The sequence below is a fragment of the Natrix helvetica genome (assembly GCF_964273705.1).
Source record: "Natrix helvetica genome assembly, chromosome: 1".
NCBI lineage: Eukaryota > Metazoa > Chordata > Lepidosauria > Squamata > Natricidae > Natrix > Natrix helvetica.
The window spans coordinates 166,725,767-166,749,312 of NC_138548.1; the positions used below are offsets into that span (position 1 = coordinate 166,725,767).

The 23,546-nt window shown below is 42.5% G+C and overlaps 2 protein-coding genes across 4 annotated transcripts in view; both read left to right on the forward strand.

The window, feature by feature from the left end:
* Positions 1-23,546, forward strand: part of HOXD3 (homeobox D3) — a 61,993-nt gene that overhangs the window by 14,098 nt on the left and 24,349 nt on the right. For both annotated transcript variants that reach the window (XM_081951285.1, XM_081951286.1), the window contains exon 2: positions 10,433-10,459. The gene's annotated coding sequence lies outside the window, so the exon portion shown is untranslated. The remainder of the gene's footprint in view (positions 1-10,432; positions 10,460-23,546) is intronic.
* Positions 14,362-19,511, forward strand: HOXD4 (homeobox D4). Of its 2 annotated transcripts, XR_014175228.1 has the most exons (3): positions 14,362-15,036; positions 15,492-16,638; positions 16,692-19,511. XR_014175228.1 is itself a non-coding variant. In XM_081951306.1 (2 exons), the coding sequence occupies exons 1-2, from the start codon at positions 14,601-14,603 to the stop codon at positions 15,800-15,802; spliced, it is 747 nt and encodes a 248-aa protein (XP_081807432.1). In that variant the 5' UTR covers positions 14,362-14,600; the 3' UTR covers positions 15,803-19,511. The 2 variants fall into 2 exon arrangements, 1 of the variants encoding a protein (XP_081807432.1); XM_081951306.1 differs by having other exon boundaries at positions 15,492-19,511.

Consider the following 23,546-nt stretch of genomic DNA (forward strand, 5'->3'; position numbering starts at 1 on the left):
TATCTGCCCTCCCGCCTCATCTTTCCATACCCAGTTGGACATTTTTCAGATTTAAAAGTAACCCATGTCGAGAGAGGTAGCCCACGAAAACCTGGCTCCCAAACATAAATTAGTTTTTACAGATTTTAAAATGTAATTGTGTAGCATCAAACAAGTTGCAATCCACAGGAGTTCCACACACAGTCTCCAATACTGTTTGTGCAACAATAGCAATGGCAATAGCACTTAGACTTATATACTGCTTCACGGTGCTTTACAGCCCTCTCTAAACAGTTTACAGAGTCAGCCTGTTGCTCCCAACAATCTGGGTCCTCATTTTACCCACCTTGACGGGATGGAAGGCTGAGTCTACCTTGAGCCGGTGAAACTCGAACTACCAAACTGCTGTCAGTCAGCAGTCAGCAGAATTAGCCTGCAGTACCACCTTCTAACCATTGCGCCACCACGGCTCTGATGCCTACCTAAATGGAGAAAAGAGTGATAATCATGCTCTGTCTCTTTTAGGCTTAGCCAGTCTCCACTGCAGCTATTTCTTTTCCAGCCCTTGTCTTCTCTGCTAGTGCTGTGCTTCCTATTAGACCAGTGATGGCTAACTTTTTTTTAAGGTATGCTAAAACTGTGTGTGTGTGTGTGCGTGCCCACCCACCTGCGCATGCACGAGCGACCCACCCACCACGCATGAGAGAGCGATCCCTGCACAGGGGAGATTTTAGCTCTCCCCAGACTCCGGAGACTTTCCTGAAGCCTGGGGAGGATGAAAACAGCCTCCCCTGGGAGCGGGGGAAGGGCATTTTCGCCCTCCCCAGGCTTCAGGAAAGCCTCCAGAGCCTAGAGAGGGTGAAAAACAGGTCCAATGGCCCAATTGGAAGTTCAGAAATGAACTTCCGGTTTGCCTCTTGGGCCGTTTTTCACCCTCCCCAGGCTTTAGGAAACCCTCCAGAGCCTTGGGAGGGCAAAAACAGGCCCAACGGGCCAAACAAAACTTTATGTCTGAACTTCCAGTTCGGCCATTGGACCTGTTTTTCGCCCTCTCTAGGCTCTGGAGGCTTTCCTGAAGCCTGGAGAGGGCGAAAACGACTTCCCCCAGCTCTCCGGAAGGCTGAAAATCCAGAGCAGAGGGCTGGCGAGGGCTGGTGTGCCGGCAAGTATGCTTCCGCGTGCCACCTGTGGCATGCATGCCATAGCTTCGCCATCACAATATTAGACCTACCTATTTTTGAAACCAATTTCTCTCTGGGCTTCCAGCAAGGTAGAAGAGAAGCAGCAAAACTTTTTTCCGGTTCAATTTAGGAAACAGGTGTACAGTAATTTGTGGAACTCTTTGCAGAGTAGAGGACAATTGTATCAGACAACCTTTATCTTCCAACCATATCCTGAAAATAACGATGAGTATATTTTATAGGTAACAAGCCGATAACCCAACATTGGCCAGGTATTTATTTATAGGGGGGAAATGTCCGGAACAAACATAATTTCTAATGTTGGATTTTCCCCCTTACCAGAGGGAAACTGTGGACTATGAAGCCTGCAAGAGCAACTTCTCCCTGAGCCCTGATTTTGGCGGTAATTGAATTAGTTAAAAATGTTTTCCCTGTGCCCCCAGTAACCTAATTTCTAATGCTGAATTTTCACCTTTACCAGAGGGAGCCCCTTTGTGGAGTACTGTGAAGCCGTTACAGTAGGCTTCTCCACTGAGCAACTCCACTGAGCTGTACAGTAGAAGCTATTTTAAGGCAGTACAGTAAAAACCATTTTAAGGCACAACAGGCTGTATCTTAACAGAACACATACCCTGAGAGGTGTTAGGGGTGTCTTACCCCACAGTATTTGTTTCCAGAGAGTAAGTCATCTGTCTACCAAGTTTGGTTGAAATCACTCAAGGCGTTCCAGCACTGCTGGAACACACACACACACACACACACACACACACACACACACACACCTCTGTGTGTGTGTGTGTGTGTGTGTGTGTGTGTGTGTATGTATACATACATACATATTCATACATACATACATATGCCAGTCTCATTCACTTCCCCCTGAAAAAGAAAAGTGTCACACTTCTGTTTGGCAGTCTCTCTTCTGGAGCTGTTTTTCTCTCCAAGAGTGTCTAATTACATACCTCTGTTAAATAGAATTGTTTGGTGATGCTCAGTATTAAAATTTTTGTAAACACCTGTTTATGATTGCGGGTCACTTTCCCACATTTCTTAATTTTGCATGCCTTTTAAGGGGTACTCATGGATGGACTTCCTCTACTTGGCATGTGCTCTGGACAGAGAACAGAGAAGTTAGAAGAGAAAACACGCCCACATGCAGCCTTACAAAAGTGGATAACGCCATTGGGCACTGAGTCAGAACCGACACAAAACAGGCTATGTAGGGATTGGTGATGTAGACCAGGAGTTCCCAATCTTGGCAACTTTAAGATGTGTGGACTTCAACATGGCTAGCTGGGAAATTCTGGGAGTTAGAAGTCCACGTGGCTTAAGGTTGCCATTGGGAACCCCTGATGTAGACATCAGTGTTATATTAGGGTTGTTTTGCTTCTACACCCAAAGGTGTGGCTAGTGATTTAATTGATTATGGAGATATGGCTTAAGAGGTAATATGACCTAACATCACTCAGTAAATGATTGTGAAAATGAATCTAAACTTGGTTCTTCCAATCCTAGTCATTGCTACAGATTGGCCTTCCCCTGACCTGGCATCATCCTCAAGTGTTGAATTACAATCCCTATTTTTCAGTTTATATGGTCATGGAGTTTGGGATGATGGCGCTTGCAGTTCAATAGATTTTTAAGAGCACCAGATTTGAAAAGCTGCATAATTGTAACCGCGCTTAGGCTGTTTTGTAAAAATTCTGATTCCTGAAATTCTAGTGACAGCTTAATAAGCGGTTTTGGTTTCAATGGAAGATAGCATTAAAAAAAGAAAAATCAGATAAAAATACTGTACTTTTTTTTTTGACAGGCTTGATAACTTTTTTGAGAAAACACAGACCCAACTTGTAATGACTTCATGCGCTGTATGAAACCTTGGAATGTGTATTGCGTAGATCAAGGGTGTCCAACTCTGGCAATTTTAAGTCTAATGGAATTCAACTCGCAGAATTTTCCACCAAACCATGCTTAGTTTTAAAGCTGTCCAAGTTGAATGCCTCTGTTCTATGTAATACAGACTCCAAGGTTTGGACTCTGAACTTGCATTGCTGTGCCAAGGCTCAGGGGCAAATTAATAGCACTTAGCAATAGCACTTTGATCTATATACTGCTTTACAGTGCTTTATAGCCCTCTCTAAGCGGTTTACAGAGTCAGCCTATTGCCCCCAACAATCTGGGTTCTCATTTTACCAACCTTGGAAGGATGGAAGGCCGAGTCAAACTTGAGCCTGGTCAGATTTGAACTGCCGAATTGCAGTCAGCTGGCAGTCAGCAGAAGTAGCCTGCAGTACTGCACTCTAACCACTGCACCACCATGGCTCATAAACAGGTTCTCCAAATATATACGGTGCATTTTCCTCACTAGGAAAATAACTCAGGGCACATCTGAGATTAGGGGGAAGAGTTTCTTATAAAAGGACGGTCCATTTCAAAAATTGTTCAACTTTAGTTAACCTTATTACAGTTTTAATAAGGTGGCGAGCCCTAGTGGTGCAGTGGTTAGAATGCAGTATTGCAGGTAAATTCTGCCCACAGTCTGGAATTCGATCCTGATGGGGCTCAAGTTTGATTCAGCCGTCCATCCTTCTGAGTTCAGTAAAATGAGGACCCAGGTTGTTGGGGGCAATATGCTGACGTAAACTGCTCAAAGAGTGCTATAAAGCACTATGAAGTGATATAAGTATAAGTGCTATTGCTATTTATGTTTTACTGATGACAAATGAAAAAGGTTATTGTGGGATTTCTGCCTCAGGGCAACAAAAGACTTTGCTTGCCCTGGGTGCTGTCTTTACAGGAGGTGGTTGGTGGTGATGGCATCTCACTCCAATCAAAGAGTAAACTGCTTCGGAGTAGCATTATACGAAGCCTTCTTCCTACCCCTAAGAAGAATTCTAAATAGTATTTTGTGCCTTCTAGCCTCTTATGTCACTGATTTTGTATCCTTATAAAGCATCAAGATTCTTGTTGACCTATTTATCACCTCTGGAAAAACACACATGGGCAATTTGATTACCGAAAGATAGAAATTCACAAGTTCCATACTCTTTACCATACATAAATGTCCTTGTATCAAAGCTACTGGATGACACACAGAAGGATTATAGATTCCAATCTTGATGTATATCTGCAGGAGGTTGATGGTATTTATTATATTATATTAATTCTATTCTATTCTATTCTATTCTATTCTATTCTATTCTATTCTATTCTATTCTATTCTATTCTATTATAATATTCTATTCTTTTCTTTTCTATTATATTTATTATATTTATATTTATTATATTTATATTTATTATATTACATTACATTACATTACAATGTTATGTTAAGGTATAGGTATAGGTATAGGATAGGATAGGATAGGATAGGATAGGATAGGATTGGATTAGTATGTATAGTATATTCTCAAAGATGCTCCCATGTAGAGAGATTTATTGTTAATAAAGGACAGACATCTTTTTAGTCTTAACTTAACATTCTAATGGCACAAACCATGAAAGGGATGCAATCTAGACCATACCAGAAGCAACTTAGGCAGATTTTCCACATGGCCGGAATCACCTTTACCAAATGCTTGCCACTCATTTGATAAATGTTCAAATAAAGATCCATGGTGGTTCATCTCTCTAGTTCAGGCTTCCCAAAACTACACAGATATCCTTCACACCTCCTAGATTATAATACTATAATTCCAATTAAGGTAGGATGTTTGCAGTAAGAATCCAACTCCTAAGTGCACAAAGCAAGAAGAAGCTGTGTTAAAGATGAGAATATACACCCAGAATTAAACTTTGGTCTTTAGAACTATTTTGTGATTCAATAACACAGTTAAAATATTTGGTGTGATAAATAGCTAAGTCTGCCATTTTATTAAGGGATTTTTTTTGGTGCCCAAACCTTGTATTTAAGAGACTGGGGAAGCAGTGATTGAAAGGCCACAGATCCACTTTTCATCTTCTGTTTTTCTCCTAAAAATAAGGTTTGTAGGTTTGCTTTGTATTCTGAATTGAACAGAACCTATTTGGGATCTACACTGAAGCTTTGATGTGTTTCCTCCCTAAGAAATTCTGCCTCAAAGTCCCCTCAAAAGGGATTTTGGAACCTGCAGTAGAAAATGTCTGTATCTGTTTACTGATATATGGGAACCAGTTTTTTTACTATTATGCGACCATGATAGTCTGTGCAATGGAATCAAGGAACATAAAGGTCATGTGATCTCCCAGTCTGAGGGTTTGCCCATAGTAAGAGGGTGTGTAACTCCCATTTGCAGGATTCAAACTGGGAAAGTGTTCCAAAAATTAGGACAAATCTTATTGAAGTCAGTAGTATCAAAGTAGTGTCAATCTTAGGATTTTACCTAGCCTCATCCAAGAGATCAACTGAACAGACATTGACTTTAGTGGCTTGACTTTATGTGAGATCAAATTCAGCTCTGTTGTTTTCATTTCATTCGACTCTTTGCTTTTTGAATTTTTGTGTCCTCCAAATATCTTGGGTTACAGCAGAGCAGAAGCCTAAAATATTGAAAAAATACAGGTGGGACGCCAATCTCCCTGCCATGGTATTTCCCTAAACTCCAAGCAGACAAATTTCTAAAATTTCTATATTCTTCTATTTTCGTTATTTGGAAGCAAGTCCCATTCCTTTAGATAGATCCACTGGTCTCTATTTCCATCCGCTCCTGCAGGAGTAAACCTTACATGGATTTCCTTCCAGGTGGTAGGCATACATTGGGTACAGAAGTCGTCCTTTTCTTGAGCCTTCCTTCATCTAACAATAGAGAAAGGGAAAGAAAGACAGAAACAGAGAATGAATGACAGGCTTAGATCGGCAAAAGGGTGTTTCTCCACCATTAGTTTGTTTTAGTTTTAGTTATTTAAACATTTGAAAAGTTACCAGGTTTATTACAATAAAGTAGTTTCTGGGAAGGATTGACTGAGGATGGACCACAATAAACCTTTCCATAAAACTTCATCTGGAGTCATTGGGTATAAACAGGTCTAGCTTCAATTCCATTTATTTTCTTTAAAATATGACTTAGCCACTTGAATTATTAAGCAAACACAACTGAATACAGATTTCATCCAACAAGAGCCCACTTGATTTACCTAAATCTGATCATACCTAAGTAATGGTACACATTATTATTGCTAGTTTTTTAAATCCCTTTTTATATATCACTCAATCGGTGGTAAACATACCTAATGTTCCTACCTCCTATTTTCCCTACAACAGCTACCCTGGTAGGTTGAGCTGGGAGGATTAGTGCACTGGGCTGAGAGAAAAGCAGTTGGCCTGAGGTTACCTAACCAGCTTTCTACAGTTTACTGACTGAATGGATTTATTGCTATCAGCCTATTTTATTACATACTTTTGGGATAAGAGTTCTGATCTGAATACAAGCCATGCAGATTGCTTTGCACCCTGGTTACTCTGAAAGATTTGTTTCACATTTTCGGGTAGGCATTGTTGGGAGTCTTATTTCCTTCATCAAAGTGGGTTTTTCTTTTTGACTTGGTAGTATTTTATTACTAAAAATTACATTCCTGGAGCAACACTTTACAATATCATGGGAATAATACCTTTTCCAACTTCTGACCATTTATTTCATGGTGTTCCTTAAGATATCTCATAAAATAAAATTGGACTTAACAGAGGGAGCTGTGAACTTTTTTTTTGTTCCAAAAAGACTGAAACATTGGAATGGAAGGGAATGAATTGGAAATACAGTTGGAACCAGAGGTAAATGTAGGTTCTATGCATCGTAGCATTCAGACTAAGTCATTCTTAAAGTAGACCTACCAAAATCCATGATTAATTTTGGATCCATTCATTTTGGAAGCCCTGCAAGAAAGGAGTCCTTTCCCCATGGAAATCTACTTGTTTCAAGAGAGTTGACAGCGTCTTTTTGAACATATTGGACTTAACAATCTAACCAGGAGTCAGGGATGGTAAGCACTGTAATCCCATATATATATGAGGAATGGCAGGTTTGGGAAGATTAAAGAAATGACTACACACTTTTGAAGGGTTCCCCATGCTGATGCTGGTCTAATCTTTTTTTTTAAGTCTATTTAAAAAATACAATCCTTTGGGCCTTGAAGTGGTCATCAACCTTTTGCTTCCTTTAATGATGCAGAATACCTCCTGCAGAACTAAAAGCCTGTTGAGAGAGAGCACAGTGTCTACATTAGAAGGTGGGGGTTGTATCTAATCTAATGTTGGCATCTTGGGGCGAATTCACAAGGCAATGGTAGGAAGAAGAGGCCCCTGGAAGCCATCTCCAATCCACTCTTTTTGGCCTACACCTTTTCCAGTGGCAAAGCATAATTGTCCTGTCTTTTTTTCATTTTGGGACAAGACTCTTAACCTTATTCTACCCACAACTATTGCCTTGTCCAGCTGGAAAACTTGTTTCTTTCTTTCTTTTTTACTGATACACCTATAAAGAAAGATGTGAAGCTTTTCCTGCTCAAGCAAGGTCTTTCTGAAGGACCTGTAACTTCCTGCGTTCTAGAACGCCTTTCCTTTCAAATTCCCTTTGTTTTTTACTGCCAGCCTCCATTTCTTCCAACACCTTCCCACTTTTCCTCCGCACTACACTTTTTATTGTTTTACAGCCCTCCCCAAAGCACCAGCTCTTCATGTTTTCTAGCAGAGGAAGGAGACGGGAACAGTCCTGGCAATTTTGCCTTTAAAAAAAACAAAAAACGAATCTTGCATGGTCTTCCCTTTTGCTCTGCTAGAGATGTTGTTGTTAGTTGCGAAGTGGTGTCCGACCCATTGCGACCCCATGGACAATGATCCTCCAGGCCTTCCTATCCTCTACCATCCTCTGGAGTCCATTTAAGCTCACGCCTACTGCTTGGGTAACTCCATCCACCCACCTCTTTCTCTGTTGTCCCCTTCTTCTTTTGCCCTCAATTTTTGTTCCCAGCATTAGGCTCTTCTCCAGTGAGTCCTTCCTTCTCATTAGGTGGCCAAGTATTTGAGTTTCATCTTCAGGATCTGGCCTTCTAAAGAGCAGTCAGGGTTGATCTCCTCTAGGACTGACCGGTTTGATCACCTTGCAATCCAAGGGACTCACAGGAGTCTTCTCCAGCACCATAGTCCAAAGGCCTCAATTCTTTGGTGCTCAGCCTTTCTTATGGTTCAACTTTCACAGCCATACATTGCAATCATAGCCTTGACTATATGCACTTTTGTTGGCAGGGTGATGTCTCTGCTTTTTAGTATTTTTAGCTAGAGATGACAGCTCCCCAAAAGCCCCGGGGAGAAGCTTGGAACAGTTCACCCAGCTTTCTGCCTCTGAGAGCCACACACCCCTTGGAAGCATCTGAATGGTGGTCTTTTCAACTGGTCTAAACCCACCCCCACCTACCCCAATTCAAAAATATATGGCCTCCCTTTGGGTTTGCAGTTTTCAAGCCCAACTCTTCCCTTCTTCTTCCAAGAGACCCACTTCTGGTAGTTGCTTAGCAAGTAGCAAACCTCATGAAACCCCTGGATGAAAGAACATGCACCATTTCTGGGCCCAGCATTACATTTTTAAATAAATGTGTGAGCCTTGATGGGATGATTCCCCTGCCATAATATGTGAGTGGAAGCCTTGAGCTGAAGATATGAGCTAGTTGTAGAGGGTGGGGTGGGAGGGTTTCTACAAATGGGATGGACTTATAGAAACACACACACACACACACACACACACACAGGCTCATTCCCTCCCTTCTCTTCCCATTTCCCTTCCAAGCATATTCATCCAAATAAACTTTGATTCGGTACTCACTCTCAACGGAATTCACCCGTTCTTTCTCCTCAAGAGCTAGGCAACCCACCAGTTTTGCCCGCCAAACAAATTATTTTAAAATCCTGGCCTAAACGCTGCCTACTGCGCATACACCTACACACACACAAAAAAAAAAATCCACCCGGCGATCCTCTTGCTATTTTGAACCATTTCAATTTCGAACGACCCCAGTCTGTCCCTCCTTCTCTTCCCTTCCTTCCCTCCCTCCTTCGCCTCTTGATCTTTTTCCTCCTTCTTCTTGTGGGCTCTCTTTATTTAAGTGAATAAAAGTTTAAAGCTGGAGGTTATTTATTGTTCCGTCGAGATAAGTCCTAAGTGGCTCTTTCGAAGCACGTGATTCCAATAAACTTTGTTTTATGGCCTGAGAGTTGACAAGCCAAAATATAATTCCCACCATAAATTAGTTTAAGAGCATACAAGTGCAGATGCTTTTCGTTCCTGGAAGCAGTGACAGAAAGGGTGTTTAAAGCAGGAGTCCTCTGGCTGAAACTGAACTCCAAGGGTTTCTCCATGCCTCTTCCCTCAGGGAAAGCTTACAGTAAGTCTCTTCTTATTCCCCCTAGCCTAGACAGAAGAACGATTTTTGCCCATGAACGGGCGTTTGGATGCGGGCAGGTCTATTCGCCGAAATTGTAGAATACAAGAATCGCGAAGAAGTGATGAGATCAGATTTGTTCCCGTGAAAAACTAGATACAGCCTCAATCGATGGCTCAACCTCGAGCGACTTTTATTGCTTCTTTTACTCTTGTTGTTGTTGATTTCGTTTGCATAAAGCTAATGGATAATTACCAACGCTTTTATTTTCGTCAATGCAAGAAGCTGGCCTGTTGTTGTCTAGGAATAAATCGGAGGAGTTGGGAAGAGAGAGAGAGTAAATCCCTCGGGACTAAAAAGTTCCTGCTACTACAAATTATGCCCTACCCACTTAAATTTGTCTCTGCGTTTTTATAACCCTCGTCAGGGATAATGCAAACAAAAGGATGAAAAGTTATAAAGGGATTTTTTTTAAAAAAAAGAAAAACGATTTGTTCCTTTTTATGCATTGTTTCTAAAGAATGAGTGGGAGATAACATAGACTTGATGAAAGACAAGAATGATAATGCATTAAATAAGCATCTTGCTCTAACCTATGTGAATAATGTTCTTTCCAGTGAGGATTTACAGATTGCCAGAATATGAGACTAGATGGCTGTTGGGTCTTCAGGGATTCTCTACCATTGTAATGGTTTTAAGGAAAGTTGCCCTGTGCTCCTTGGAAAGAAAGCAGGACTCTCACTGTATTTTAGAGATGTGTTTTGTTTTGTTTTATTTTTTAAAAAAAATCATTTGGCTACCCTATTTATGCCTTTTGAAAAGAAAAAACCAGGATAAAGCACAAGATGTGAAACACAGCACAATTCAACTGCATTCAAGAGGATTTCTTCACCTTCTTTTTCTTTCTCTCTTTTTAATTACAACAGGTTCGGGACAATGGCAAGACAGCTCCAGTAAGTGTGAACTCTTCCTTTTTGCTAAACTTGTTGGGTTTCTAAATGTTGTTTATACATTTTTGCTGAGACCAAGAAAGTGAATTCACCTTTGCTCTGCTCATGAAACGTCTCTCTAAAGTTACTTGTACTTGAGAGTTTTGGGCTGGAAGGGGAGGGGGAGGGCGATCAGTTTGATTTCTTCCATCCTTTTCCATCGCTGTGATGATAGATCGCTGCAAATGCTGATCGCAGTTTCTAGGGAAGTAATTTTCAGGGCTTCACAGGTGAAAGGTGTCATGATCTTCCTCTCATCAATATTTTCCAGCTAATGATCAGGATTAGCATTTTAACTGGCTCAAGCAATATAATGTCTCCCTTTGCAAATCTGGGCTCTTCATTGGCTTCAAAATGCATTGTACTTTGGGGTTGTCTAAGGAAATAACCTGCTCTAAACATAACTGGGAATATTTCTTTAGCTTGAAGGAGTATATCTGGAAATGAAGGCCCATTGGTTTCAATGAAAACATCTATGCCTAGCTGCTGTGCTTAGAATCAGAAGCACGATGATGTAATGCAGTCTACAATATTGAAATTAAATGCTAACCAGATTAAATGAAGAGGGGTTTTTTTGCACTAGGATGATGGATTATAAGAGGAAAGGTGATATTATTGGTGGATGAATTTAGAAAAAAATATGGTTAATTGTCATTCAGTGTGGAAGAACAAAGAATAGGAGAAAAAGATGGATCTGTTTCAAGAAATGAGAGAGAGAAACAGGGGAAGAGAAAAAAGTGAGGTCAAAATAAAGAGAAAGATGGGGGGAAGGTGAGCTGAAAGGAAACGAAGGTTGAGGTTGCTTAAATATTGCGGGGGGGGAGGGTTGAGGCATAATGACTTAATCTGTTAACTGAACTACTGAGAATTTATAATGCATTTTTTTTGTTTAAAAAAAGAAACACATTAGTTTATTATAATAATCAGCTTCTAAACCTCATTCTTTGAAGTGATTGTCTATGACTCTCCCTTACACACACACACACACACACACACACACACACACACACGAATTTTAAAAACTTACCTTACTGCTCTTAAAATCCAAACTGATATACTGTATATCTCTACGCTTGTGGATTGCTTTGAGACCTCTAAACCATAATAAAGCCATTTATTGCATTTTCTTCCCTAGATAAAACCTCTGTATGCTTTGCCCTTGTTTTGGGGGCACGTTTTCTATCTCTAAAACTCTTTAATTTTTTTTTAAAAACCCTCCCTTTCATTCTGTCTTTCTTTCCTCTTCTTTTTTTAAAAAAGTCTTTTTTAAACTTAGTCTTAGCATACTGATTATAAACCAGCATACAAAAAGGCCCTGATGGATCAAAAGAGTTTGTATGGGCAGTTGAGCAGGAGGTGAATATTTAACGCTTTTGTCCATCAATAACTCTTTGGCTTTGACCTGTCTGAGCAAGTCGTGCAATAAGGTGAAACGCAGGTCACAGCGTCTAACAAATATGAAAATCTGTGCCATTGTACAAAATATTGGGGCCATTTCTTTTTTTGCTTCTTTCAGTGATTTCTACCTGAGCCTTCCAAAGTGTTGTCTCTTTCACACGCACATATATAACCTGCAAAGAATTGACTGTTTGAGTACATTTCATTATTTTTTTAACTGAATAGGCAAAAAGGGGCAGGAGTAGGAGGAGCCACCAATTTCCCCCTAAAATACATTTTCAGCCAACTCTGGAAAATAGATATGGCCTCAGAAATTTGTTAAGAGATCCAGTTGGATTCTGTTTCCACAGGGAGGGAGAATCACTTTTGGATGTAAAAAGCGCTCTGCCTCCCAATTCAACAAACGAAAACCAGAAGAGCAGTCCTTTAAGCTTAATGCTCAAAGATACACCTACGTATCCCGATATTTGTTTTATTTTGATGTTATTTTTGAATAGCCAAACCAGAGAACTAAAGGGAGATGACTGGAAGGCAGCACTTAGAAATGGGTCAGCCACAATGCATTGAACTTTTGGACTCAAGTGTGCTGCTGTCGACAAACAGAAAAGAATGAAAGCGCTGGGATATGTTTGTAAATGATTTAGGGTGACCTCCGGCCCTGCCCTTCGCATAAACGCAACTGTCTGAAAACCAGAAGACAGAGCTTTTGTTGCCTATATAAGTATATATGTATATATATATATTAAACAGATCCTTTCTACTTTTAAGAGACCATTGGAATCTTTAAAAAGAGGCTTTCCACCATCGCCCTCTTGTATTATTAAAAACAAAGCTAAATACCTGTTTTTCTTGTAAGAGATTCTCCATCTTTTCTTTGGTGATGAAAGACGATTTTATGTCTTAATTTGGATATCTTCCTCTCTTAAGAGGAACTTAACTTGTCAAATCATTTGCCCCGATTCAAATCTGAAGGTATCTAAGATTCTGGGTTCTGTTAGACTGGCTCAGCTCTGGAAATTTAGAAATCTGGATGTCCCGCTCGCTGTTCCTTGTCACACCAATTTTGCTTTTTGGGGGGTTGTTTATTCGTTTTTCTATGAAATTATACATATCCTTCCCTTCATACCCATGACGCCAGGTCTTTCCCCCCCCACAGAGCCCAGTTGTGTGTATTCCTTGGATGAAAGTCAGAGGGCTGGAAACAGGAGAGAGTGGCTGCCTTTCAGAAAAAAAGGAGACCAGAATGTTGTTCCGTTGTCTATATATACCCTGTAGAACCGAATTTGTGTGGTGTTTACGTAGTCACAGATTCGATTCTAGGGGAATATATGGTCGATGCAAAAACTTCACTTTTCGGCTCATATGGTTAGGCGACCTAAAGGGAGAAGATCTGCAAAGATGCCCTGCCTTGCGCTAGAACAGGAGCCACGAAGGTCTTCGACACATTTTAATTGTCCTTTGGTAGCACATCGCATCATAAACATGCTCACCCCCACAGTACAAAAGAACCCGGAAAAAGGCTAGTTGGCTGCTTGAAAACCTTCTCTTTCGATATCCGCGGCCGTTTGTGAAAGGTGAATAAAATCTTGATATTGGCGGAGGGTGGTTTCCACCCCCTCCTCTTTATTTACGTGCCTTCTTTCCAAACTAATATCGGGGGTCTTGGAAAGCTTTCGTATCTTTGTAGCAGAAATGTGGTGAGCTGATGATTAGGTAGAGGTTTTTCTTAACGTGTGGGTTTGCTTTTGTTTGTCTTTCGTGTCTGATTGTTTTTTTGAAGAGAGAGAGAGAGAAATAGAGAGAAAGAAAGAAAGAGAGAGAGAGAAAGAAAGAAAGAAAGAAAGAAGAAAGAAAGAAAGAAAGAAAGAAAGAAAGAAAGAAAGAAAGAAAGAAAGAAAGAAAGAAAGAGAATTGAACTTACAAACTTTCCCAATAGTTTCCTGGGCTATCTAATTGGTGTTGCATTTTGACGCAAAATGCAAAATTTTGACCGGGGAGGGGATAAGGACTCCGAAACGAGTTACTCATTGCCTAATTGCACGCCGCCCCATCTATATACTAGGGTAACTTTGGATTGACCCCGGCCACAAAGGCGAACCAGGTCCCTGGTAGGCGGGGTTGCTGGGGCGTTTGATGCTGGCTCCTGATTTTCCTGCCCTTTTCCTGAATATCCTGGGGCTGGCTCGCCCAGCTGCCTCGTTTCCATTTTCCTGCCCCTGCCTAAACGACGCGAGCCTCTTTGGCGGCGCCTTACCTTGTTCAATCAAAGGGCATCCCAAGGTTAGAAAAGGCAGGGGAGACAAAGGGCACCCTTCACCTGGGGGGGGGAGCCCGGCGGGAGGAAAGGGGAGAGAAAAGGGGGATCGGATGGAGGGGGCCACCCTGCCCTGGGAGGGGGGGGCTGGCCATCGATGGAGGAATCGGGGGCTTTAAACCCGCGCGGGGGGACGGACGGGAAGCAACGCACAACACGCGGGTCGCCCTTGATTCCCGGTTCGATTATTGAGTGAAATTTGAGGAAATTGTGGTTGTACACAACAAATCCGGCGATAAAGCCCCGCAGCCTCCCGATTGGCTCAGCCGGTCACGTGGGCGCCCAACTTTATTCAGTTGACAGCAAGTAGGAGGGCTCTCTGGAAGGGGGGAGAAAAAAAAAGACAGCGCCAGAAAGGGGAAAAAAATTAGTATTTTCCATCTCCCGAAATTAATGGCCATGAGTTCGTATATGGTGAACTCGAAGTACGTGGACCCCAAATTCCCCCCTTGCGAGGAGTATTTGCAGAACAACTACCTGGCCGAGCAAGGCTCGGATTACTACGGCGCCTCGCCGGACCCGGATTTCCAGCACCAGGGACTCTACGCGCGGCCGAACTACAGCGGGCAGCAGCCCTACAGCTGCGGCAATGGCCAGGGCTCGGCGGTGCAAGCGCGGGGTCACGGGCAGGAGCAAGCCGGCCTGACGGGCCCTTTTCCCGGGCAAGGGGAGCACTGCCCCCCGGCTCCCGTGCCTGCCTCCAGGACTTGCAGCCAGCACCCAAATCTCAAAAGCCCCAATGGGTCACCGGCCACAGCAGCAGCAGCCGCAGCAGCCAAGCAGCCAGCCGTGGTGTATCCCTGGATGAAGAAAGTCCACGTTAACTCTGGTAAGCCTCCCTTTCTTTTCTCCATCTCTCCTCCACGTGTCTCTCTCTCCCTCTTTCTCTCTCTCTCTCTCTCTCTCTCTCTCCCTCCTCCAAAGGCCTTTCCAGGTTCCACCAGGAGAAAGTTAGGTGGGAATCGAGGTTGCCCACTACTCTTACCGTAAATGCTTGGGGCTTGGGTGAAATAGGCCTCTTGGCCATGTGCCTAAGGCAGAAGGAGAGATTCTCTTTCACAAAGGGTGCTAGGATTTGTGAAGTCCACTCTTTGACTGAGGAAGGCAACCAACCAATGAATGAAAAGCCTATTTGCTAGTCATAGAGTTTGCAGTGGAGTTTATTTAGCCTTGGCAAGTCTAATGAGGTGGGGAATCATAAATTGACTTTATGAATATTATTTGGGGCAGGAAGGATGTTAACAGCTTCCTTTGATTTTTTTCCCCCTCCCTCCCTCCTCTCAGTAAACCCAAACTACACAGGAGGAGAACCAAAGCGCTCCCGCACAGCTTATACCAGGCAGCAAGTCCTTGAACTGGAAAAGGAATTTCACTTTAACCGGTACTTGACCAGGCGCCGCCGAATTGAAATCGCCCATACATTGTGTCTCTCCGAGCGGCAAATTAAGATCTGGTTTCAGAACCGAAGGATGAAGTGGAAAAAAGACCACAAACTCCCCAATACCAAAGGCCGCACATCCAGTTCGTCCTCCGCCTCCAGCCAACACTTACAAACTGTTTCCAAGGAACACCAAACGGATTTGACTACTTTATAGGAAACTTGGAAACAAGCCTGTATTTTTTTCCCAGGAGTTTTTTTTCCTTCGGAATTAGGCTGCCCAGAATGCAGGCAGTCAAAATACAAGCACATAGTGACACCGATACTCATCCTGATGAAAGGGAAAGCAAGGTGTAACAGTTGACAACTTCCCAATGGGTCGCCTCCTGTTTTCTAAGACAGTGGAGACCAATGTTACGGGGACCACAGGAGTGATGGAAGTCAACCTAAACATTCAAACAAACCAATTCTGCTTCCAGGTGGTGAGAAAGTGATATACTGTATATCTATCTGTCTATACATATATATATATGGAAAGCGTAAATGAATCATATTAATATTTTCAAATGAAATTCCCCTGGCAGCACACAGTCAGGCGCTATTGCAGACAACCCATTTGGGATTGCCCTTGTAATCGACCAGGAAGGGTTTGGGTGCCCTGAGATTAGCTGCTTTTGCTTGGTTTTCATCATTCCAGGTGTTGTAGAGCAGGGCAGATCCAAAAAACGACCTTTGCCTTGAAAAGAGGCAAAACATTCTCTTTCCATTTCTTCGAGTACTTTCAATAAACAACCTTAAATTAAAAGCTTACCCAATTCCTCCACCTTTTCAGGAAGATCTTTAAACAATGAAGTGAAAACGGGTTATTTTCATGTGTTTGGTGATATTGTTATTAGCCTATGTATTTATTTGTTAGTTAGGAAAAGAAAAAAAAGAATCAAACCAAAAATATCAGCAGAAATTAAAAGCAAATCTTACTCTCCCTCCTGCCCCCTCCGCTGCTTGGATTTTGTTTTTGGAAAAACTTGATTTCCTTTGCTGCTTTCCTTTCAGGTGTTTCTGTACATAGGAAATCTTTTCCCAGTGGGTTTTTTTTTTCAGATGAGATGAAAAAGAACTGGGGTCTTTTAAAATTTTGAAATGGACCCTTTTGTTCATGGCTGGTACTTTAATCCAACAGAGGAGGAGGAGGAGAGGAAAGGAGGAGGGAGAAAGTGGATTAAATCAACCACAAAAGCCAAGCCTCTCCCCCACCAGTGTAGCAAATATTCCACGTGATTCGTGATCCTCAAATTTATTTTATGTTCATCCTAGATTACTATTTTTTTATTAGCCTCTGTTGATTTAATTTATTGTGTTGGAATTAAAAAAACAAAAGAACAAAACAGAGAAGGGGTAGATTCTATGGTTTGGGTGGAAAGATCAGTGCTTTCTTCTGATTCAGATGTAAATACAAGAACTTGGATATATTTTAAACAGATTTTCAACATAAAGGCAGCTCTTATTGAGAGACGAACAAGTGACGATAAACTTTGGCAGAAATTTATGTCTTTTGCACAGATGAGTAAGATTTTTGTATTCTTTGTTTTTTCTTTTCTTCTTTGAAAAAAAATTAGGTTTGGCCAAAAAAATTTAAGCTCACACCATTCTGACATAAAGGAGGGTTTTCCCCCCTTCTTAAAATCATTTATTCTTTCCAACCTTATCTTGTGAAAGGAACAAAGCAAATGTGTCCCTTCTGCCCATTTTCAGTTGGAAAAGCAGGGAGAAAGGTTCCGGGTTCAAGTATTAAACTCACAGTCCCTTTACATTTACAATTTGTGCTTAAGCGTGTTCATTTCAAAGTAAATTCACTAGGTTTAGTGGAATATACCATCTCAAATTCTATCGATGGAAAAGTTTTGAACTCAGGAACCTCACACTAACATACAGGCATCTCATTTCTTTCTTTCTTTCTTTTTCCAGGCAGATTGATTTCTAGGCATGTTCGTTGATTTAAAGGAAAACAATAAAAGTAATAATAAAGAAAGGGAAACAAAAAGACATCCCCTCCTAAATAGTGGGCATCTCAGAGACTCACACTTAATGTTAGTGGCTCTTAATAAACCTGGTAGTTAAATTATAAAGCTTTCGGATAGGAAAAATTTAGGATTAATCTCCTAGCAGGCTCTTCCTTTCTTTCTCTTTCGGTGCCAGAGCCCTTTCTTTGTGCCCTTTTGAGCTGAACCTCCTCTTGGTCTCAGGCGCAGCCTCCAGCGCTGGCTCGTTCCGGTTTTTCCCTTGAATATGTGCCCGTCATGATATTAAAGATGGATATTTGGGCATTATTTGTGTCATTGTCTCTATGACAAAAAGCACCCCCGTCCATTCGGGGAAGAGGACGCCTCCACGTTGAGAGGCTCAAAAGGTATTTCTTTGCTCTCGCTCCCCTTTTCTTTCTTTCTTTTTGTTTTTACTGAAGTTCAGCTCGACTGTAGAAACAGGTTCATCCAGAGGACAAATTTTCTATGCGATTAGCCGTATTGCAGCCTGGAGGAATGACCTCTAAACCCTTAACCCCTTGGACAGGGGGAGTCCCCCTTCCTTTTCGGCTGCCCAGCAAAGCACAAGACTGTTTCAAACCCCCTTCAAGCCTAAATTCTGAGGTTCTTTTTGTTGGAAGCACCCACCTAACTGCTAACTGGGGTGGGTTGTCTCTGGGTCTTTTTCAAAATCCTGCTCCTGCAATTGTTTGAATCCGGAGGAAGGGAGAGTTCGCATTGGGCCTGGTTTGAACCACTATCGCAGCCCTGTTCTGGCCTGAGCAGGAAACCGGCAGCCTCAGTTCCTTGGCAACCTCAACCTTTGCCTACTTACTAGCAGGCAAGTCCCCACTGCTTTCTCAGCAGCCTAAATCTTACAATCTGAAGTTTTTATTCTAATGGGTCATTTCCCCAGTAAGAGATTTCAATACGATTGCTTGGGAGAAAATCTGGGAAAGGCGAGAGAAGAAGGGAAATTTCTTTGGTGTTTTGGGGGTACTAAGCGTTTCTCCTCCAAACAACTTAACCGGGGAGTTGTAGTCCCGCCACTTTAGTCGAGCTAGATTTTTAAAAACTTAATCCTGTTGAGGACCACAGACCCAAATAATGCTATCATATTTGTTCAGAAATAAACTCCAGGGATTGGAGCACAGCGAAGGCCAATTAGCCACAAATTCTGGTTGACTAACAGGATGAGGGTGAGGAAGGCTGTAAAATTAAACACCCTAGGAAAGCTATAATCCCTCTCCATCGCTGCCACCCCCATTCCCCACACACAATGACACCTATTTCCTAGTAAATATGTTCTGAAGAGAACTGCTGTCGGGACAAATTTTACTCCGCTATATAGCTCATCCCTCCTCAAACCCATGAATTGAAGAGGATGCAGAAGGTGTGAAGAAAACAGAACTGGCCCAAGTCCTTTGTAATGTTAATGTCTTCTTGACAAATGTTTACTTCAAACTAAAGTTGACTTGAGAGAGTGTGTTTGAGTGCAGGGGAATCCTCTTTGAGCTTTTTTTTTTTTAAGCCTTAAATCTTGGTGGTATATATGTTAGCTCACTCTTGAAAGGAAATGATAAAGTGGCCGAGTATCAAAGGTTTTCTATTTGATGGCTCCAACATTGTAAACATTTGGTCAAAAATGTGAATGAAAATGCACGTGGGTGCCCACTGTTTACTTCCTACTCTCCTTTTTCGCTGTTTCTGGGAGGAAGGCAGCAAAGGAGACTGTTCTGGCTGGGAGTTAAGCTAGGATGGTACCTCCAGCAAATAGAAGTGTAAGTCATTTTCGTTCCTCTGCGTAGGACTATCGCCTTTGGGTCCAATTGCATTGTCCAGCAAACAATCTCTGTTTCCCAAATTTTATCAATGTTTTGCTGCCTCTGAATAAACAACTATTTATACAAACGGCTTTGGTATCATCATTTGCAAACCCAGTTTTGATGCACATATAAAATGTGAAGACTGATATTCTACATTGAGGATTTTGCCCAGGATAGGGACGGTGGATGCTTGTCACAGTATGGTTTTTTTTAAAAAAGACAAGATGGTGTCTTCAGTACAAAATATTTCAAGGAACAAGCAGAAAAAGAGCGAGTGAGATTGTTAGTTAAGAATCCCCACCCCTTCTCTCTCTCTCTCTCTCTGATTTTAGGAGGTCCTGTTCTCAAAATAATATGTAAAAGTCTCCATCTTTACACACTCTCCCTTACAGGGTTCGGTTTCAGCCTGCGGAATCTCAAACTGTTCTGCATGGAACTGCACTCCACGTTTCAGTTCTATGCATAGCTACTTAGAAATAAGTCTGATTCCAGGACCAGCTGCTTCTAAATAAACATACTTGAGATTACAGCTGAATTTGAGGCTGCAGTCTCCTTCCTGCTTGCCTGGGAATAAATTCTACCGAACCTAAAGCCGCTTCCTTCTGAGTAAACATGCCTAGGATCACGTTGTAAATCACTCCATTCAGTGGAGCGAAGTCACCAGCAGATATTGCAGGATCAAGAGTTCCCTATATCAGGAGGGAAAAAAGAGAACATACTTTGAAATATTTCTTGGTTTAGTTGAAACTACTCATTTAGCCAAAGTTATTTCCATTGTACAACTGGGAAGTTTTCAGGGTGCTTTAAAATACCCTGCAATGTTATTTACTTTCACTAGTATTATTTACTTTTAGAAAGAAAGAAAAACCCAGCGACCTTTTAATGGCATTTTGTGTATGTATAATACTTGTCCTGTATCCTGATCCCGAAACTGTTACTTCACAGGCGCTTCTTAATCCAATGGGTTTTCCTTTCCAGAGAAAGTTGTGATTTGGTCCCAACTCCTTTTAGAAGTGTTTAGAACATCTGCATTAGAATCTGAGGGAAGTTTCATATACAGTTTATATTATGGCTTCCATCTGCTGCTGCTGGTCTATGTCTGCATATGCGTATACCAACCCATGTTAAAACAACAACATTGAATTTGGGGAAATGTCTATTTGAATCAAGGCTAGAGGGATGAAGAGTAGGATGCTATGAATCATAAACTTACCCATAATCTCCCCCCTTTCTAAAGGATGTTAGATGCTTTGGCTGGGATAGTAGTATGAATAAAGTAAACCACTGCAGTACAATTTAAAATGACTAATATTGCAGCTGGAGTCTGAAGGTGAACATTAGCCTATTCATTTCCCAATATATTCCAACTTCTCCAATCCAGCACCACACAATTAATCAGTTCTCCTTGTTGAGGTTAAAAGTCGACTTGCTGCACCTAGTCAAGTCGCATGTCAGACCCTCCTTCCGTTTCTTCAGGGCAAAAAATCAAGCTAGAGAAAAAATAGTGGTGGCTTCGTTTCAGTAAATAATTTCAACTCCAAATCACTCTTCTTCTCTTCCTCTCCCCCCACCCCCACCCCAAATTTACTCACTAGAGTTTTGCAGAGGGTGTGCATGTTCCTAAATGCTTATCCAAGAGAAGGCAAAAATTTGAATGAAATTTATTTCTGGATCAAAAAACATTGCCAAGGTCAGAAGTCTCTTATCTGTACATTTGGGCTATTTAAATCTAGAAGAAGGATAAAAGTTGAGGATAAAAGAAGCATAGAATTTAAATTTGGGTGAAATTGCTCCTCCCTTGCTGTTTTATTTCTTTATTTTCCACCTTTACCTTTCTAAGGAAGGTTACCTTGGACAAGAATCCACATTCCTGTAGAAGGAGTTCAAATCCGATTGCCAGGGGCCAAATGAAGTGTTTGTATCCTTTGACTGGAGAGGTCCATTCGGGCTATAATGGAGACCATTCTTGCTTGTTTGTGACCTAAGGCTGTGGTGAGGGCATAGTAAGAAAGTTGAACCCCAGAATGGCCAATGGCCTTTTGTACTCGGGCCTTTTTTTTTTTTTTGCAAGAGCCCCCAACCTAAGGCTACAGGCCCATATCCCTTTCTAAATTTAGACGCAGCTCATAGAGTCTCTGCTAATTTTCTCCCAAGTTGTAATTGTTAATGAGACCCAAAGGGAAAATTAGTATATGCATGGGAAGTAATCATGGGAAGTAAATGTACTTAATGTAATGTTAATGACACTTCAATTGCATTTGGGCTTCTGTCGTGGCTCCTTCCATTTTTGGCAAGCCGGATCTGGAGGAGCCCCTTACCCCCCAAGCAGTTGAGGCCAGATTGCTGCTGCTGCTTTCCTTCCTGCAAAGGAAGGGAGGGAGGGAAGGAAGGAAGGAAGGAAGGAAGGAAGGAAGGAAGGAAGGAAGGAAGGAAGGAAAGAAGGAAAGAAAGAAAGAAAGAAAGAAAGAAAGAAAGAAAGAAAGAAAGAAAGAAAGGAAAGAAGGAAGGAAGGAAGGAAGGTCAGTCAACGGGAAAGCCTGCGTGGCTTTCTTCAGCTGTTCGAAATCGCCCTCTTATCTGCCCTTTGGACATGTGGCTGATGGGCGTCGCAACCAGCCCATCTGGAGGGCGCCCGGGGGAGGGGGGGAGGGGAGAAGACAGAAGGGCAAGCCAGACCTTCCGGCGGCCAACGTCAGGAACCGGGGGACCGAGGTAGTAATAAGGACTGCAAAGTTCCTGGAGCTGCTTCTGTCGGAGAGCCCCTCCTTCCCTTCCACCATAAAACAACCCTGACAGCCCGTAGTAAAACATTTCTCTTTCCACGAAGTCGATGGCGCTACAGTATTTATAACGGAGATATTTTGATTCCACCAGCCAAGCCCTCCCTCGCCCGCCCAGCACACGTTGGCTTATCTTCTCCCGAAGAGTGCCAAGGCTGGAGGCCAAACCCCAAAGATCTAGCCAGCGGCGGGGTGGGTGGGGATCGTGGTCTGACCTCCCTTTCATTCGGGAGTGGGTGAAGGCGCAGTCTCGGGGGTGGGGAGAGGCCTCCCTGCCCTCAACAACCATCGCCACCCAGAGCAAGGCTTTTCCCAGTGCCTTCGGCTGCTGCTGCGTCTCTCCCGATGCCCTGAGCATCTTTCCAAGAGACGGAGATGTTGGAAGGCAGCGCCGAGAACAAGCCTCCCTCCACCCTTACAATAAATGAGAAGCCTGGCGCTGCTCGCCGCAGCTATGTTCTCCAAACCTTCTCCCTGGTGGTGGTGGTGGTGGTGGTGGTGTGTGTGTGTGTGTGTGTGTGTGTATTAGCGCGCGCGCGTGTGTAATGAAGAGGGGGGAGGGTTGGCGGAGGAGGAGGAGGAGGAGGAGAAGGTTAAATATAACGATGTAGACCCAAATCATCTTGCTCTGGAAGAGCCGCGGCAGACAGACAGCTTCTTGAAGTGCGAAGGAAGATGATAAGAATAGATTTTTCTCCAAGTCCCGACCACGTGATGGGCGAAATAATTAATTCAGCGCGTCCCTTAAGAAACGCGGAGTCGTCATTAATCTGCCAAGCAAAGGACTCTATCAGACTTGAAAACTGAAGAGATCCCAAGAATATAATATACAAAGGGGCGCGGGCTCTTTCCATGCACACCTAGGCTCTTTGGCTAAAGCCGAAGGGGGGAAAACAAAACAACACAAAACTAAATATATATGTACATTTGCCACTAATAAAAGAAAGAAAGAAAGCGGAGCTTGGTATGTACACATTTTCTTTCTTTTCTTTTATATTTCGAAATCCTTAATGAACTTAGCTGTCAAAATGCTTGACAAATAGGGGGCCTTCTTTTCCTGATTTGTAACCCTGCCCTAGCCCGACGCGGTTCTCGGCGGGCCGGGCGTGTGAGTGAGTGCCTGTTGGGGGGCGAGAGACGCCCCAATGTGTTTGACTCTTGATGATGTGAGATTAAGAAACGGGAGCCTTCTGGGGACCGCGGTGGGGGAGAGAGGAAAGGGACGGTTTTGGCCAAAGGCTGCCGAGGAGAGAAATAGGGGTAAAGAAATACTGGTCGTTTCTCTCTTGCTGGGGAAACAATATTAGCTGTCAGGGCATCTGCTACCCATTCTG